The sequence below is a fragment of the Lissotriton vulgaris genome, chromosome 2_1, assembly GCF_964263255.1.
Source record: "Lissotriton vulgaris chromosome 2_1, aLisVul1.2, whole genome shotgun sequence".
Taxonomy (NCBI): Eukaryota; Metazoa; Chordata; class Amphibia; order Caudata; family Salamandridae; genus Lissotriton; species Lissotriton vulgaris.
In genome coordinates, this window is record NC_141687.1 from 2,078,525,110 (window position 1) to 2,078,544,834 (window position 19,725).

The 19,725-nt window shown below is 46.2% G+C and overlaps 1 protein-coding gene across 2 annotated transcripts in view; it reads right to left on the reverse strand.

The window, feature by feature from the left end:
* Positions 1-19,725, reverse strand: part of ATOSA (atos homolog A) — a 450,421-nt gene that overhangs the window by 395,576 nt on the left and 35,120 nt on the right. For both annotated transcript variants that reach the window (XM_086958313.1, XM_086958312.1), the window contains exon 2: positions 1,539-1,723. In XM_086958313.1, the coding sequence (XP_086814439.1) occupies positions 1,539-1,723 (185 nt within the window). The remainder of the gene's footprint in view (positions 1-1,538; positions 1,724-19,725) is intronic.

Sequence of the window (19,725 nt, forward strand, 5' to 3'; positions counted from 1 at the left end):
CACATTAGGTGGTTATTGGGCACTATATGTGGTGGTCACTGCTAAGGATGGCAGGACAGCACTGTTCAGGACAGCATTTGTTTTAGCACTTTGTGAAAGCTGATAATCTAAATCATTGCGACTGACATGCCTTTATTTAATTGCCTCAAGCTGTGCATGGTGCGAGCGTGAGCCACACTGTTAAAACATGGTATTTCAAGCTGGTATTTATTTAAAGTCTTATAGTCTGAATTCAGCACCTGAGCATAATAGGACGGAATGTATGAAGCTCTGTGGTTATACTGAATAAGCACCTACCTATGTTATGCCATCTATTAATGTAATAATTGCACTTTCACAATTGCTTTATTAACCTTCCTGCTTTCTCAAATTTGCTTGAAAATGCTTGATTTTTCTTCTTTTTTCTCAAAATTTTCTTTTGGGGGGGGTTATCCCCCCATAACCCCCTTTTTGGGGTTCGGGCTCGCTCGCTGCGCTCGCTACGGTGCTGTATGCAAATGACTTGCCGCCCCACCACTTTCAAATGTCACCCACCGCCCCTGTAAGATGGTAATGCCTATATCCCCCTTGTAAGAGGTCCCATGGTGCTCATGGTAAGGTGAGCAAAAAAGGTCCTTTTTTGTGGAGGGATGGGTGCTGCTTGCCAAACCTAGCTCACCCCCCTATCCAGTGTATTGTGAACACCGGCGTTCATTTAGGGCCGCATTTACAGGGAAATCATCGAACAGGGGTTAATGTTTGAGTGTGTGATGACATCATGCTAGAAATCATGGGATTTGTTATTTGAAGGCTGCAGGGTGCTGTCATTCCCATACCAGTAATGCTACTGTGTCAGTGTAATGTCAGGTCGTGCAGCAGTCGTACTTGGAACCAGTAAACTGAAAAAAATATGTTGAGCTTAGCACATCTAAGACACAGGGTTGTGATAGTCGTAAAACCCATGGAGCCCATAATACTGGTGGGTTAAAGACTGTGAAAAATTGGCTGTTGATTGGAGTCTTAGTCCAGTGTAATTCTTCATCTTGCGTTTATGGAAAGTCATTAATATATGAAAAGAACTTGTGAGCAGGAATTTAAGGCAAATGCGTACTCCTGAAGTAGGAGTGAAACCTATGTTTATTCAAAATCGGGTTCAGAACAAAATTTGAGAACTCAGTGGGATAATTCTGAAAGTGAGAAAAGAATATTTAAGTAGAAGGGCCTTACATATTAATTAAACTAACCACAATATGGAATTGAACTACGTGACGCAATTTGTATTACAGGTTAATCTATTCCCAGATAAGGGGCAATATTTAGAAAATAAAATGGCAGATGTGCAAAACAAGCATTCCCAGTATTGTGCTTAGAGCAAATTTTCCTACATTACTTTGTCAAAGTATTTTATTTTGTTTGTGAAGCAATACAGATGTTCAAAGGTGACTACTCCAATTGCAGTTCCAGCAATTTAGTCCAAAAAAAATCAATGCTCTCCTGTATTGTAAAAGGGATACACCAACTGCCAATACACTGAACAGTATGAACAATTGAATTTGTACCTGTGTAAATTTTTCGCTGCATTCATGTTTGATGTACACTGGATCACTAGATTTCGGTGGAGGACAATGAAACCCTTCTGTCCGCCCTTTTGCAGAATATTCTGGTGTTCGTCCTTCTGTAATCAACAAGGCCAATAAGACCAGGAACTCCTCTGCATCATATTCAAAGAATTCATCTGAAGTGTCTGTAAAGAAATGAAAGTATTACAAGTTAATAGTTATACTAAAGCATTTTATCCTGAGGTTAAGTAAAATGATGTATACCAGTTACTAAATATGTATTAAATTTAGAACTTCTAAAGAAATATTACTTATCCGTAACTATTAGAATGCAGCTTCTCTCTGTTTACATATTCAGCCATCTAGTTTTTGGGCTCAGAAAGCTTAAATTGTTGTTCCTCAAAGTTTCAGTTGTGGCATCAAATTTAGGGCCTCATTATGATGTTGGTCGGAAACTAAACTGCCCGACTCCTTGTTAGATTTGGTTGCGACCGACTCGCAGTCGGCAGTTCCTCCCAACCAATTATTATGCTTTCTAACACCGTTCGGAAGGACTCCCATTGGCTTCAATGATAGCCTGTGTTCCGACTGACAACACAGGCACCTATGGGGAAAATGGGTGTCTGCGGAAAACCCTTCACCCTTTTGAGGGCACCCGATGATGCCTGCTACGCTGTGTATGGTTTTACAGGGGGGGGATCCTTGGGTACCCCTTCACCCCCAAACCGGAAGACTCAGGATGAAGGGGAGCCTGCTTGGGGCTCTCAAAGTCACTTTTCGTCAGTCTTTTTGTGTCAGACAGACGAGTCGGAAAGGCTGTCGGAATCAGACATCGTAATCGGTCAGTCAGAAACGCAGTCCATTGAGCTGTATGAATCGGCTCCGACCGACACAGATTCTCCGAATGCCAATCAGAACCGATTCGGAATGATCGAACTGTTACCCTTCCGACCGCAAGCATCGCAATTGGTCGGTCAGAAAGGTTTCCGACCGAGTCCGGTGGATGGGTTCAAACACAGTCTAGGAGGATCAGAGTGTCTGTCAGAGGCTTTCCGACTGACATCGTAACCAGGCCTTTGGTATACAACTTAATATTCCCTGTGCCATATCTGATTTTGATGTGCACACCATTATGTGGCTGGCCAAAAGTTAGATAAAAATGAATATCTTTTCGAACAACTGTAGGGTTCTTTTGTATGATTTTAATGGGAACATCAAAGGTTTGTACTATTTCTGTGATCAAGGACCTATGGTTACAAAGTCAGGTGTGTCCTTATTAACACCCTGCCTCAATACCGCTCTTTAAAGTTCTTTTACTGATAGTGCTGGTAACAACCTATTTAAACTGTGAGTCACCTAAAAGTACGTTCTCAAAAGTTCATATTTCTGCAAAGCTTTAGAATGGCATTAGCCAGTACAGTATAGTCTTCAATTCATGTAGTATGTCTACATGGAGCTATCACTCTTTACTTTTACAAACAGTTCTATCCTTATCCTATCTTTATAAATATGTATGCCAAACGACCTTGAATTAATGCTAAAAGAAAATAATATCACACAAGCTCTTATAATGAAGCCTGTCTGTGTGCATGAGGGTGACTCAAAATAGTTGGGTCTATCTAAAGTGGTTAGAATGAACTGATATTATTTAATTGTGGCAGGTGGTGTTAACTGGAGTATGGATTGTTTTGAGAAGATGGGTGGCAAAACGTATTGTTTAAACTTACTACTATACTTAGTTGGATATCTGGACTGTAAGTGTCCTGTGTTATATGGGTGTTGTGCGCTTGTATTTTCAGATGTTGCTGTTTTGAATAGAGTAGAGTGTTGTGTAATTTTAGCTTAAGTTTGCTTATGATGTTGTTTCATGAGAAGGAATTTAGAATAAAGTCCGATCTGTTCAGTAATAGTTTTCCGATCTTCTACTCTGTACTAGAACTCCTGCCATGCTCTCTGGACTGCTTTGCAACGTATATGTTAAATACAGTGAATTATTAAACTTAGTTATATCTGGTAAAAAGTGTTTAAATGGATATAAATGCTTCTCTCAAGGGACAAATTGACTCTGTAGTCAGCCCATATATTACAGAAGTCTGCACCAACAGTCAATGAGTCCCTCACTTAACTCCATGGCTGCTAAGGCAATTCCCCTCCTGTGCTGGGAATTTGTTATTTGTATTGTTTTATGACGAGCTGGGCTCGTCATCAGTGTATGAGGAGGCTACACCATGACGAGCCCAGCTCGTCATGAGTGTGGAAGGGGTTAAGTAATTAAATGCAAAGGTTTTTGAATCCTCACAGCTATAGGTGTGCTTTGGCTGTTCAGAAACATACAGCTCAGCAACACACTGCATCTTTATTTTCAGGAGTGTACTTTATTTGCTGTAGAAACCTATAGAGTATACTGTATTGTTCCAAACCATAAGTTGAAGACTCCTGAAGAGCAATTGTTTAAGAGGCTGAACGTTTTGGCAACATAACTGGTGAAGGAAATGGCTTAAAAACTTTTTGGTATCAAAAACCTGGAACAATGACACTGTGGCGGAGTGAGCTAAAGAATGATGATGGATTAAACTCAGATCAGTTGACTGGGGGTGAGCGCTTGCAATGTTCAACACTCGGTCCATCATTCCCTTTGGTTTTGCTTTGTTCACCGTAAGTTGGCAGGTATGCCCAGACGTGGATCCCTTGCTTACTTTCCCACTGGATTCAAGCTAACCTGGCTGATGACAGCTGATTAGCCAGATACCGGTCCCAGGATACTTGTTTCCGGACCAGGGAAGACATGGCTTGGCAGTTCGGGCTGGACTGTTCCCATGAGGCACAGGGTCAGACTGATTTGCATATGGCCATGTCTGAACTGGGGTGGCAGAGTGAGCTAAAAAATGATGATGGATTAAACCCAGATCAGTTGACTGGAGGTGAGTGCTTGCAATGTTCAACACTCCGTCCATCATCCCCCTTGGTTTTACTGTTTGACACTTGACATTAATGATACTGATTTTAAGGAAACAAGGGAAGCCAAACAAGTCGGCCAGGGACCTGGGAGTGAATTATTTTAAACAACAGTGGCCCCTGGAGAAGGGAGAATATAAGAACAATGAATATAGACTCAGTAGTTGCTATATTAAAATGGACATCTCCAGCCGGACAGAGGTCTGATATTTACTTTTTAACAATATAGACAAGGTTTTTTCAACAATACAGAAAGTGGGAAGAAAGGGCTTTTAGGCAAAAGCTTTATGATTTGTTGTACTTAATGAATAACTGTGTCAAAGGGCAACAAATCTCATGCAACACCTTTACAATTCCAATACAGACAAGGTTTTTAGTATAGAAGGTGTTTCAGTTTTTTGACCGCGTTTCGATCCAGCATGACATAGCGCAGATCATCATCAGGACATGGATAATATGCCTAAATATTCAGAAGCCTCAATTGCCGAGGGGGATTCAAGGTAGAGCCCAGGATAGTTGAAGAGGGCTCAATGTGAGGTACAGTAATGAATATTACCAAACACAGCAGCTCAGTGATTAAGGGAGTACACACAGGTTATCACGATTAGTTGCAGATGTCTACTCAGGAGACATGAGCTGGCACGGTGGCCAATCTTGTGGAACCGACAGCGGCTCGATAGCGGAGTCATCAGACTGTCGATTCCACCAGACTGGCCACCGTGCCAGCTCATCCCTCCCGAGTAGACATCTGATGACTCCGCTATCAAGCCACTGTCAATTCCACGAGACTACATTTCCTGGGAAAGGTGGGACACGCACCTGCCTTTGCCCAATTGCGTGCGGTCAATTTTAGAAAGATGCACGCAAAGCCCAATAGAATTTTTTTTTTCTTTTAAAACACATGAGCGTGTGAAAAGTCCTGAGTGATTCCAAGAGGTTGTTTTCCTAGAGCAGAGCATGCGCGCTGCGCTGGGCTCGACCAAAAAACAGTCTTCGAGACAAGCAGGTTTTACTTTCTTTATGATCCCAAATGCTAGATAGAAGTATATGTACTGTGTTTTAAACTCCAACAGACGCTTGATACAAACTTTTGAAATATACTTATTAAATAGGTTATTCAAACAAAATTTCTACATCAGGGCTAGCAGCAGCAATACAGCATTGTAATTGTTGTCAGTAAGGGCACATTCCGATTTAAAGCTTGTTAGAGCAAAAGGCCCAGACTATCCTTCAGAGGCCACCACCAATGCTTGATTTAAGTAAGTTTGTGCAATGTCATATAAACACCTAGCCGGAAGCAAAGAATAGTCAATAACTAAACTTTTGAAAGCTTGTTTCTTAAGAAAAAGGCAATCAACGCGGGCAGTTGGGGGTTTTCTTTTTTATTTTCTACCTCAAAGAAGCCTTCAATGAAAGACCCATAACGGCAGACCTGAAATCTAAAAATAGATTGATGAATCCAATTAGTCCGATCCATCCATTAAAAAAAGGAAAGTGCCATATGTAAGGTTGGTTTAATGAAGCTTGATCTGTATATTCCCAGTGTGCTAGAAAGAGTCAGAGGCGAACAAGCTAGGGAGCATGTTTGCTCTCATTAAAGGAGGCATTCTCAGCAAGCACAAAGAAAAAATGGAACAAAGTTTTCACACTGGCTCTGTTAATGCAGACTGCATGCTGGTTAAATATCTCAAATTAAATATCTCAATGGTTTGAACCTTTCGCTAGGCTCCCACGTTTCATGTTAGGTTACAAAATATTTCTAGAAAATCAGCCTAGGAAATGTTCGATGATCACAATAGATACACTAAACTTGAATAGGTAAAGGGAATAAAACAAGCAAGTGTACATGTAAATTTTGCAAACACAAATGCACATAAGTGTTGCTTCCAGTAAATCGGTCTCATACAACTGTAGAAAATTAAATCATTGCTCGACTATATTAACTTGCTGCTCCTAAAGCTCAAAAATACCAGACAACTTGAAACGCTCTGCAAAGATAGCTATATTAAACAAGTAGTTCATACTGAGCCGTTCGATGCGACATACTTGGCAGAGGTACTCTCAGAAAAGTTCTGCCAATGTAACAAATGGATCCAATCGGCATTAACACGCATTCTAAAACTGTTGTTTTAACCAGGGGTCCATGAAGCCTTTTCAGGTGGCCCCCGACTGTTTACAAAATCAAAAAATATTAGCAGATAATAAAGAATATATGTATTCACTGAAAAAACTAAGGTTACAGGGCTCAGATTTCACTCACACAAAACCATACAAATTCATCAATTATAGTTACCTGAGCTAGCTATAACTTACACCCCAGCAAATGCACTGCTTATGACCTCGCATATTACAACACTCATGACCTTGTCAGTGACATCACTCATGACATCCTCCACAGAGCCACTCAAACACCCATAGAAACTTTCATACACCCACTCAAACAACCACTAACACACCCGTTCAAAGACCCATACAAGTACTCACACACACTCTATATGATCCATAGACCCACTCACAAAACCACTAACCCACCCTGCAACCATTCACTCCCCAATACAGCCACTCACACATCAAGTCATACAGACACACACCCACCCATTCATGTATTCATACAGCCACTCAATCACCCATACAATTACAAACCCACTCACTTACTCATGTATATACTAACATGTACACACTCATCCATACAGCCACTCACACACCCACTCATTCACCCATACAGCCACTCACACAGCCCATAACTCAACCATGCACCAATACACCCTCTCACTCACTCACCTACCCACCCACAGTTACTAACTCACCCATACAGCCACTCACTCATCCATACAGACACTTAAGACACCTACTGACACATGGATATACACAATCACTCACATAATTTGTGTTGAAAATAGTATCACTCAGTAGTAGACAGAGTATACTAATTTAACACTTGTAGTATCTTAGTATAGATCTTTAACACACAAACTTTTAGAAAACACCACAATCACTGGATGATGTCATCAGTGATGTCACTGACCATGTCATGAGTGATGTAATACGCGAGATAATATGCAGTCCATTGTGCGGGCGAAAGTTATAGTTAACTCAGCTGACTATAACGGCTGAATTAAAAAAAATTAAAAACTTTCACTGAAAAAAAACAAAGGTTACAGGGACGTTATAGTTAGGAATTAGCATTTAAAAAACCTTTCATATTCACGGAAAAAAACACAGGGCACAGAACGTTATGGTTAGGCTGACATTTCACTAGTACAAAACCTGAAAAATTCAGCTGTTCTCGTTAGGTGAGCTAACTATAACTCGCGCCCCGCAATGCACTGCTGATGACATCACATGACATCACTCATGATTTGGTCAGTAAAATCACTGATGACATCACTGATAATAAAGGTGAGAAACAAGCAGAAATAAGCAAAATAAAGGGGAGAAAGGAGCAGAAAGAGGCAAAACAGAGCAGACGAGGGTACAACAGAGAGCATTCAGACACCCACTCATAGACTCACATACCCACTTACAGACTTGTTGAGGCACTCATTCACACACGCACTGTCAAAGGTTAGTGGTTACATATAGGAAATAAAATTCACCTAAAAAAAAAACATTACAGGGATGTTATAGTTAGGAAAGAACATTTAAAAAAAAACTTGAAATTCACTGAAAACCCAAAGGTTGTTCTAAGGATGTTTGAGTTAGGCTCAGATTTAACTTATACAAAACAAGTGAAATTCAGTAGTTCTAGTTAGCTGAGATAACTATACCTTACGCCCCTGCAATGCACTGCTAATGACCTCACATATTACATCACTCATGACCGGGTTAGTGACATCACTCATGACATCATAACTGACATAACTAATTACATCATCCACAGAGGCACTCACGAACCGTATACACTCGCTTGCACGCCCATACAACCACTAAAATACCCATTCACAGACCCATAGAAGTACTCACACAACCACTCACTCATCCATAGAGCTACTCATGCAACCAGTCAGAAGGTAGTCACTTCTTTTTAAAAGATTGTTTTTATGTATTACATGTTATTTTGTATTTGTTTTACTGTATTTGTTGTACTTTTTGGATACTTGGTGTACCCAAATAAAGATGCTGAACTGTCACTTACCCATACAGCCACTCACACAGCCACACACTCACGCATACAGCTACTCACACACCCACTTATTCAGCTATACAGCAACTCACAAACCCACTCACCCATACAAGCGCTCATACACAACCACCTTCATACCCAATCACACATCTGCACAAGCACTCACACATTAGCTCACTTACCCATACATCCATTCACAGACACTTACTCTACAATACAGCCACTCACACAACTCACTTAACCAAACATCCACCCACCCACCCACCCATCCATACAGCCACTGTCACCCACCCACCCAGTCACTGACACGGTCACTCACTCACCAATACAGTCCTCACACAGCTACTCACTCACCCACCCACCTATCTACTCACACACCCGCAATCCACTGCTGATGATGTCACATATTACATCATTCATGACATGGTCAGTGACATCACTGATGACATCACTGATGACATCTCATTTGACATCACTGATGACATCACTGATGACATCATCCAGTGACTGTGTGTTTCTGTAAAGTTTAAATATGTTTTACATATTGAAGAATGAGTGGATGTATAAGTGTCTGGATGAAGGATTTAGTAGGTGCGTGACTGACTGTATGAGTGAGTGATTAAATGTGTCTTACTAAATGCATGGGTTAGTGACTAAACTGTCTGAATGTGTGCATCAGTATGTCGGTTGTTGTGTAAGCTGCTGCATGTGTTGATCAGTAGCTATATGAGTGGCTATATGGGTTATTGATTGGTTGTCCAAGTATTTGAATGGGAGACTGAGTGTGTGTATGGGTGGCTGGGAGGTGTGTAACTGTGCATAGATGTGTGAGCAGTTGGTTCACTAGGTGTATGAGTTCAAGAGTGCATGTGGAAACAGTTATATGGGCGGTTGACTGTTAATGGGTGTGTTGGTGAGTGAATGGATATCTCAGTGCTACATGTCCAAGTAAGTACATATGTAAAACACAGTGCATGTGAGAGTTGGCATATATAAATGATTATACATGAGAGCCAGTGAATATGCGAGTGGCTGTATGGATCACTGTGTACTTGTATCAGTGATTGTATAAGAGAGTAAGTATGTGTTAGTATATGTTTGAATAAGTAAGGTGTTGTGTGTGTATAACTGTATAGTTGAGGAAATGGAAGTGTGATTGATTCTTTGCATGACTGACTAGGTGTGTGAGTAACTCCATGGATGAGTGGCAGTGTGTGAGTGTCTGTATAGGTGTATGAGTGCATATGATAGTGTTGTATTGATGAGTGACTGTATGTATGAGTGATTCTATGGATGAATGAGTAATTGTGTGTGTAGACCAAGGAATCAGTGAGTGCGTATGTAGTAACTGGTATTGGTGTGTCAATGGTTTCAAGAATGGTAGTCTGTATTTAACACTGGGTGTATCAAAGGTTATATTAGAGTGTGAGGAGGTGCATCGTATTATCACATGAATGATATCATAAGTGATGTGATCAGTGATGTCAAATGAGATATCATCAGTGATGTCACTGACCATGTCATGAATGATGTAATATGTGACATCAGCAGTGGATTGCGGGTGCGCGAAATATAGTTAGTACAACTAACATTATAGGAGCAATTTTAATGGTTTTTTAAATGCCAATTCCTAACTATATAAGGCCTGAAACCTATGGTTTTAAGTGAATTTGCAAGGTTTTTAAAATGCTAATTCCTAACTATATCAGGCGTGAAACCTATATTTTTTTTCAATAAATTTCAAAAGGTTTTATAAATGCTAATTCTATTAGCGGATAACGTTTATATACGTTATTATCCTTCTGGGACCACCTGAGCAGCCATCTTGTTTCTCAGGAGAAGTGAGGCACAAGAGAGCACAAAACAAGAGTGGAAAACGTAAAAAGGGGGCAGGGTAGAGACCCCCTCATCCCCTAGCCCTTCTCAGGGGGACCCAGAAGGACCACCAAGTGCAAAAAAATATATAAATTTTTTTTAAATCGCGGGGTACGCGCACGGGGTGCGTACCCCTCGATTTTTTCGAATATTTTTTTTGCCCTTGGGGGTCCTTCTGGGACCCCCTGAGAAGGGCTAGAGGGTTGGGGGGGTCTCTACCCTGCCCCCTTTTCGTGTTTCCCACTCTTGTTTTGGGCTCTCTTGTGCCTCAGTTCTCCTGAAAAACAAGATGGTGGCCAACACTTCCTGGTTTGGCCAGTTTGGAATGTTGACAGTCGACTGCCAGCCAATCAGAAACTCGCTCGCGCACGTAAGGGTACGCGCACATACGCATACGGTACGCGTACCGTACGGTGAGCCTACGGTGTGCACATATAGATATATAATTTGCTCAAATTCAATTTTCTCAACAACTACTAGAGGGATTTTCCCCAAATATAGAGAAGGCACTATTGCATACCTGTCCCTACCATTTTGCCAAGTTTGGTGTAAAGCCGTTCGGACTGTAGTCGTGCCTAAAGGTCCCTATGGAAATTAACATGGGTGTTAGACCTGACATCATTGGCTTGAGTCTCTCCTCCATTTTTTCTGTTTGCCTCTACTGTTTTACGATGTTTTGCTGGTATATGCTTTGGGCGCCGTGTCACTGCTGATCAGTGCCATAGCGTAAGTGCTCCCTATGTTAAAATGATGTATCTATTGTATCCATGTTTGGCTTATTTGGTTTACTATCAGTCCCTAGTCTAGTGCACGAGGAGTGCCGGGGCTTGTAAATACAAATGCCGCTCGTGGGCTTGCAGCACGTGTTGTGCCACCCACAGGAGCGGCCTTGTAAAAGAATGTCTACGGGTCGGTCATTGCGAGACCCACGTGCAGTCCTGTACTGTCACGCCGGCTGCGCAGGTATCCCTACTTGCCAGCCCCTCCAACCTTCCCTTAACTTCATGTTAGTCACCCCTATGGTAGGCCCATCGGCAGGGTGCATTGTAAGTGTAAGGTAGGACACGCCTGACCAAGTTGGCATGTCCTGATAGTGAAGTGCCTCCATCTTCGTGCTTCACTATTGCGAGGTAGCCTGCTCTCCGTTGGATAGAATGGGCCGCCGGGATTGTTAACGCTATAATCCTAGCTGGCTCGGGGAGCATGGTGCAATGTCGAGTTTGGTATCCCTGAACTCGGGGTTTAATTACGCATCCGTTGGTGTGGAAGGTTTTTGGACTCTGGGTTCGAAAATAGCACTTTTAGAAAGTGTCTATTTTCTTGCCTAACCATATCTGGTTTCTGCTGGTCTTGCGTGTGTGTGACAGGAGCTGGGTGGCTCCACAGGTCGGGATGAGTCAGTGTGGGATGAGTGGGACATTTACGTTGAGAGTAGGGGGAGAGTAGTTGTTGATAGCCTGCCTTGCCTGATACAATGCTGGCTCCACCTCCCGCTAAGCGACTGATGGCTCTGTGCCTGCCATGGACGATCCTAGCCCCACCTCCTGCCAGGAGGGCGATAGCTCTGCTCCTGCCAGTATCAATGCTGGCTCCACCTCCTGCGGGGCGTCTGAGGACTCAGCCCGGCTCAATGAATAGGCCAGGTGCTACTGCCTAGCTCCACCCACCACAGACCCAGGATGTTGGGAAATCCCCGGCATAGACAAAGGGATCAAAGACGAAAAGGGGTATAAGAGAAGGACCCCTGAAATAGGAAATCAGATCACTTCTGACAAGGAACCCTGTAACCAAGGACAAGAGGCCTGCTGATCTAAAGGACTGCCTACCCCTTCTGCCAGTGTGCTGTTGTTGGGGGAATCCTGCAGTGCTTCTTTATTTTTGCCAAGGAACCAGGAGAGAGGAACTGTGTGTGTACTCTCACGCTTGCTAAGGAAATCTCCAAGGACTGGAAGAGTGCCAGTCTCCTGCTGAAGTCACAGGGCTAAAGGACTTCATCTGCTAAAAGTGCTATTTGCTGGAAGTGTGAATCCAGCACCTCTGAAAGGAACAGCAAACACGACGATCGGACGCTGGGCCCGACCGACGCCAGCAGCAACGCCAGTGAGTGGGAGTACGGCTCTAACTCCAGAGGACCTCGTGTCTGCCCCGCTGCTGATCGCATCAACCGTGTGCCCTTCGACGCCGTGAGCGCTGCTCACTCTGTGCAACTGCATCATCGACAACGCCTGCTGAGGCCTGATCGACACCGGAGACGCGACGCCGGATTGCTCGACGCCGCTGATCATCGTGTGCTTCATTTTCCTAAGGTACTGTGTTGTTGGGGGTCCGTGTGACTCCAGGCCCGACGTAGCGCTCCTCGTGGTCGACGCCGAACCTGTGGATTATCTTTGCCCCGGCGTTGTGTAGCTCCCGTGTGAGTTACCCTGTTGCTAAGAACTGTGTTTCCAAGAAGAAGATTTGCTTGATACTAAAAGACTTTTTCGTGCTACAGAAGAAACTACCTTTGAACTATCCTTTTTCCTTCCTAAACGTATTTATTCCGATTGTGTACAGTTTTGCCGTTATTTTGGTCTTGTGCTAAGCCTTATATAAAAATACTTATTTTTATAATACTACGGTGTCGTGTCCATTTGTAGCGTATTCACGGTGTTACTGTATGTGGTCATAATTGCTTAACGCACAGCCTCTGAGATAAGCCTGTTCTGCTCTGCCAAGCTACCGAGGGGGTGAGCAGGGGTTATCGAAGGGTGTGATCCCCTTGCCCTGACTAGAAAAGGAGTGTCCCTATTTGTCAGAAGTGCATACCTCTGCCAACTAGAGACAGCCGGTTCTAACATTGGATGCAGCGGTGAGGATTTGGACCTTGCATTTATGACCCATGTACAGTGATTAGTGTGCGCTACGTAGTGAAAGCAGACCATAACGCAGTCACAATCTGATTCGGAAGGATCCTATTTTTGTTCTCCGCTTTTCTGAAACTTGATTTTCTGAACACTGCCAGTTTTAACCATGAGTGACAACGGAGTCACTGCCCCTGCTATCGTTGTTGTAGAAGAGTTCGAGAGGAGTAAGCTAAAGAGATACAAGAAAGATGAGCTGAAACACTTTTGCAACCAGTTTGAAGTTCCTACCACCGGCCTCTCGAGAAAAGATGATTTTTATAAAGCATTGCAGGCCTGGTGGGAGTCCAGGAATCCCTCTGATGCGGTGGTGGTACCCACAGAGGAAGGGGATGAGGAGGTGCCAGTGAATGGACCTGTGCCCTCTCCCGGAAGCAGTGTTTCCTCCAAAGGTCTTTCCCCTGAAGAAAGAGAAGAAAGGGCGAAAGAGCGAGCTTACAACATGGAGATGGCAAGGCTAAAAATAAATGGGCAGTTGGAGTTAGAAAATGCAAGAGGTAGAAGGGAAGCTGATTTAGAGATCAAAAAGTTGGAGTTTGAACGAGAGAAGTTAGCTTTGGAGCGTGAAGCCAGGTTGAGGGAACTGGATATCCAAGCTAAAAAATTAGAGTTGAATCCCTCTGGTGGCAGCATTCCATCCGAGCCTGCAGAAAGTAAGTTTTACTTCCCGAAAGATGTGATCAAAGATTACAATAAGAATGAAGATATTGGTCAATGGTTTAAAGCATATGAGTTAGCATTGTTGGCCCACCAGGTCCCTGAGAAAAATTGGGGAGCGGGGTTGTGGGGTCGCTTTGTGAATGAGGGAAGAGATACCCTGTTAGACATGCCTGTTGCCGATAGGATGTCGTATGCTCATATGAAAGATGCTTTAATGTTGCGATATGGTTTAACCCCCGAGCAGTACAGACAAGCTTTTAGAGAATGTAAGAAGTTGCCTGGTACGACGTGGGTTGAATATGTGTCTTATTTTTGCAGAGCTATGGATGGTTGGGTAAAGGGCAGCAAAGTGGAAAGTTATGAAGCTCTTTATGATTTGAGTGGGAGCACTTGTCTAATAACTGTTTTCCAGAGCGGCGCCAGCACCTGATTGATAGCAAGATATCTAGCCCTAGAAAACTTGCTGAGGAGGCGGACCGCTGGGTCAGTACCAGGGTCCACAAGGGTCCAGTGGGAGACTCAGCCAAAGGTGGGCAGGGTCCCCAGCAGAAGAGTGGGGGGGACAAGGGTAAACAGAAGGAGTCTCAGAAAGGGCCCCAAAGTAATCCCCAAGGGAACCAAGGGAAAGGTTCCCAGCCTCCCCCTGAGAAGAAGCCAGGGGCCCCGACGGGTAAACCTGTTCATAGGGGCCCCCTAACCTGCTACGGTTGTGGGCAGGTGGGACACCGGTTTTATGACCCCCAGTGTCCCAAAAAGGATTCGAATGCACCGCCGCGTGCACCCCCTCGTCAGTTGGCAAGTGTAGCCTTGGGAGGGGAGGAGATGGTTGTCCATGGTGGGAGGGGTCCCGCAGAAATGTCCCTGGTCTCGCTAGGAGACATGCAAATGGTCCCTCCACCCCCTCTGCCTAGTAACACTAGTAAATATAGGCAGTGGGTGACCATTAATGGCCATAGAGTGGAAGCTCTCAGAGACACCGGAGCGAGTGTGACAGCTGTCAAGTGTCACTTGGTGTCCAGAGAGCAGGTGGTTCCCCACGCATTCTACCCCGTGATAGCTGCCGATAACTCCCAGAAAGAGTGTGAGGTGGCTCAGGTTTCCTTTGAATGGGGGGGGAGTTTCAGGTACTCTTCAGGTTGCTGTGAGGCCCGCCATGCCTGTCGATTGTCTCATGGGCAATGATTTGGAAGACTCCCCTTGGGCTAAGGTGGAGCGAGCGGCGCACTTGAAAATGTTGGGTGTGCCGGAGTGGGTGTGTGCAACCACTCGATCCATGACAGCGAGTAAGGGTGTTGATGGGGTCCCGGAGCCTGAAAGTACGGCCCAGGACCCAGCTGTGAAGAGAAGAGGCAGGAGGCGCGGGAAACCGGCCCCTGTTGTTCCCATGGTCCAGAAGGAGGTAGACCCTGAGGGGGATGCCCTGGAGCCCACAGGGGAACAAATTGCCGAACTGGGAGATCTGCCCGAGCTGACCCACTGGCAGCAGGATGGTGGTCCCTCCAGGGAGGAATTCTGTGCGGAACAGAAAGTGTGCCCTTCTCTTGTGGGCATGAGGCAGCAGGCCTCAGCCCAATCCTCAGGTGATCAGTCAGGGTCACATTTTGTGTACTGGGAGAACGACCTCCTGTATAGCGAGCCTAAGGCTGCTGAGCCTGGGTCAGCCCGTGTGCTGGTGGTACCCCAGCGCTTCAGAGCCTTCCTACTGGGTTTGGCTCATGACGTACCGTTAGCTGGACATCTGGGGCAGGACAAGACCTATGACAGGCTTGTCACCCATTTTTATTGGCCTCAGATGCGTAGGGATGTAGACATCCATTGCAAGACTTGTCGCACTTGCCAGGCAAGTGGGAAAAGCGGAAGGAAGCAGAAGGCTCCCCTCCAACCTTTTCCGGTGGTCAGTACCCCCTTTGACCGGGTGGGTATTGACATTGTTGGGCCCCTGGACCCCAAGACAGCCCTGGGCAACAGGTTCATCCTGGTCTTGGTGGACCATGCCACGAGGTACCCGGAGGCCATCCCTCTCCGAACGGTGACGGCCCCCGTGGTGGGACGAGCACTGATGGGTGTTTTCTCCCAGATGGGGTTCCCCAGAGAGGTGGTGTCCGACCGAGGCACCAACTTCATTTCGAACTATATGAAGTCTCTGTGGAAGGAGTGTGGGGTAACCTACAAGTTCACCACTCCTTACCACCCTCAAGGAAATGGGCTGGTTGAGAGATTCAACCGGACCCTGAAAGGCATGATTATGGGTCTTGAAGAACCAAGGAGGCGGAAATGGGACGTCCTCTTGCCATGCCTGTTGTTTGCTTACCGTGAGGTGCCGCAGAAGGCTCTAGGGTTCAGCCCCTTTGAGCTCTTATACGGTCACCCGGTAAGAGGACCTTTGAGTCTGGTCAAGGAAGGCTGGGAGCAATCTCCCAGGAAACCTCCCCAGGATGTATACAGCTACATGCTGGCCTTTCGGAACCAGACTCGGCGCTTCAGAGAACTTGCTCAGGCAAATCTGGAGGCCAGCCAGGAGGAGATGAAACGATGGTACGACCGGAATGCCACTCTGGTAGAGCTTCAGCCTGGTCAGGAAGTGTGGGTCATGTCCCCTGTGGAACCTTGTGCGCTCAAGGACAGGTGGACTGGACCGTTTAAGGTTGTGGAGAAGAAGAGCGATGTCACCTACTTGGTGGACTTGAAATCTCCCAGGAACCCCTTGCGGGTCCTGCATGTCAACCGTTTGAAGCCCCACTTAGAAAGGTCCGAAGTGGGCATGCTCCTAGCTACAGATGATGGAATGGAGGAGGAGAGTGAGCCTCTTCCTGACCTCCTGTATGCTAAAGAGCAAGACGGGTCAGTGGATGGTGTGGTCCTCTCTGACACACTGACCCTTGAGCAGAGACAGGATTGTCACCAACTGTTGGGGCAATTCCTGGATCTGTTTTCCTTGGTTCCGGGTGTCACGCATTGGTGTGTCCATGACGTTGACACCGGAGACAGCCCTCCTGTGAAGCACAAGGCTTACAGGGTGACTGACAAGGTCCGAGCGTACATTAAGGAGGAGGTCTCCAAAATGTTTGCCTTAGGGGTGGTTGAGTCCTCTAGCAGTCCTTGGGCCAGCCCAGTGGTCTTGGTCCCGAAGGCTGCAGCGCCTGGTGCTTCACCGGAACTCCGGTTCTGCGTGGACTACCGAGGGCTCAATTCAGTCACGAAGACTGACGCGCACCCCATCCCCAGAGCTGATGAGCTCATCGATCGGTTGGGGGCTGCCCGGTACCTTAGTACGTTCGATTTAACGTCTGGGTACTGGCAGATCGCCTTGACTGATGGGGCAAAAGAGAGGTCAGCATTCTCCACACCAGATGGGCTATACCAGTTCCGGGTGATGCCCTTTGGAATGAAGAATGCCCCTGCCACCTTCCAGAGGTTGGTCAACCAGGTCTTGGCTGGACTGGAGGAATTCAGTGCCGCCTACCTGGACGACATCGCAGTGTTCAGCGCCAGCTGGGAGGAACACTTGCGCCACCTCCAGGAAGTGTTGTTGGCCCTGCGCGGAGCAGGCCTCACAATCAAAGCCAGTAAGTGCCAGATTGGGCAGGGTTCTGTGGTGTACTTGGGGCACCAAGTAGGGAGCGGCAAGGTGGCCCCCCTGCAACCCAAGATTGATACCATCCTGGCTTGGGCACCGCCCAAAACCCAAACGCAGGTGAGAGCCTTCTTAGGACTCACGGGTTATTACAGGAGGTTTGTCAAGGATTACGGCAACATTGTGCACCCCTTGACTTCGCTGACTTCCAGGAAGCAGCCACGAAACGTGATCTGGACTGATGCCTGTCAAACGGCCTTTGACACCCTGAAAACTGCAATGTGCACAGCACTTATACTCCAAGCACCCGATTTTTCGAAAGAATTCATTGTTCAGACGGACGCTTCAGAGCATGGCGTGGGGGCTGTTCTAGCTCAGGTGAATGAAGAGGGCCGAGACTTGCCGGTAGCCTTCATCAGCAGGAGGTTACTTCCCAGAGAAACGAGGTGGAGTGCGATAGAGAGAGAAGCATTTGCTGTGGTCTGGGCGCTGAAGAAGCTGAGACCCTACCTGTTTGGGACTCACTTCCGGGTTCAGACAGACCACAGGCCCCTCAGATGGTTGATGCAAATGAGGGGTGAGAATCCAAAACTGTTGAGGTGGTCCATTGCTCTACAGGGGATGGACTTTACGGTGGAACACCGCCCTGGTACAGATCACGCCAATGCTGATGGTCTGTCCAGATTTTTCCGCCTTAGTGATGAGGACTCCCTAGGTTAAGGGTAGTTCTCCCCACATTTCAGCTGGAGGGGACACGTGTTAGACCTGACATCATTGGCTTGAGTCTCTCCTCCATTTTTTCTGTTTGCCTCTACTGTTTTACGATGTTTTGCTGGTATATGCTTTGGGCGCCGTGTCACTGCTGATCAGTGCCATAGCGCAAGTGCTCCCTATGTTAAAATGATGTATCTATTGTATCCATGTTTGGCTTATTTGGTTTACTATCAGTCCCTAGTCTAGTGCACCAGGAGTGCCGGGGCTTGTAAATACAAATGCCGCTCGTGGGCTTGCAGCACGTGTTGTGCCACCCACAGGAGCGGCCTTGTAAAAGAATGTCTACGGGTCGGTCATTGCGAGACCCACGTGCAGTCCTGTACTGTCACGCCGGCTGCGCAGGTATCCCTACTTGCCAGCCCCTCCAACCTTCCCTTAACTTCATGTTAGTCACCCCTATGGTAGGCCCATGGGCAGGGTGCATTGTAAGTGTAAGGTAGGACACGCCTGACCAAGTTGGCATGTCCTGATAGTGAAGTGCCGCCATCTTCGTGCTTCACTATTGCGAGGTAGCCTGCTCTCCGTTGGATAGAATGGGCCGCCGGGATTGTTAACGCTATAATCCTAACTGGCTCGGGGAGCATGGTGCAATGTCGAGTTTGGTATCCCTGAACTCGGGGTTTAATTACGCATCCGTTGGTGTGGATGGTTTTTGGACTCTGGGTTCGAAAATAGCACTTTTAGAAAGTGTCTATTTTCTTGCCTAACCATATCTGGTTTCTGCTGGTCTTGCGTGTGTGTGACAGGAGCTGGGTGGCTCCACAGGTCGGGATGAGTCAGTGTGGGATGAGTGGGACATTTACGTTGAGAGTAGGGGGAGAGTAGTTGTTGATAGCCTGCCTTGCCTGATACAATGCTGGCTCCACCTCCCGCTAAGCGACTGATGGCTCTGTGCCTGCCATGGACGATCCTAGCCCCACCTCCTGCCAGGAGGGCGATAGCTCTGCTCCTGCCAGTATCAATGCTGGCTCCACCTCCTGCGGGGCGTCTGAGGACTCAGCCCGGCTCAATGAATAGGCCAGGTGCTACTGCCTAGCTCCACCCACCACAGACCCAGGATGTTGGGAAATCCCCGGCATAGACAAAGGGATCAAAGACGAAAAGGGGTATAAGAGAAGGACCCCTGAAATAGGAAATCAGATCACTTCTGACAAGGAACCCTGTAACCAAGGACAAGAGGCCTGCTGATCTAAAGGACTGCCTACCCCTTCTGCCCGTGTGCTGTTGTTGGGGGAATCCTGCAGTGCTTCTTTATTTTTGCCAAGGAACCAGGAGAGAGGAACTGTGTGTGTACTCTCACGCTTGCTAAGGAAATCTCCAAGGACT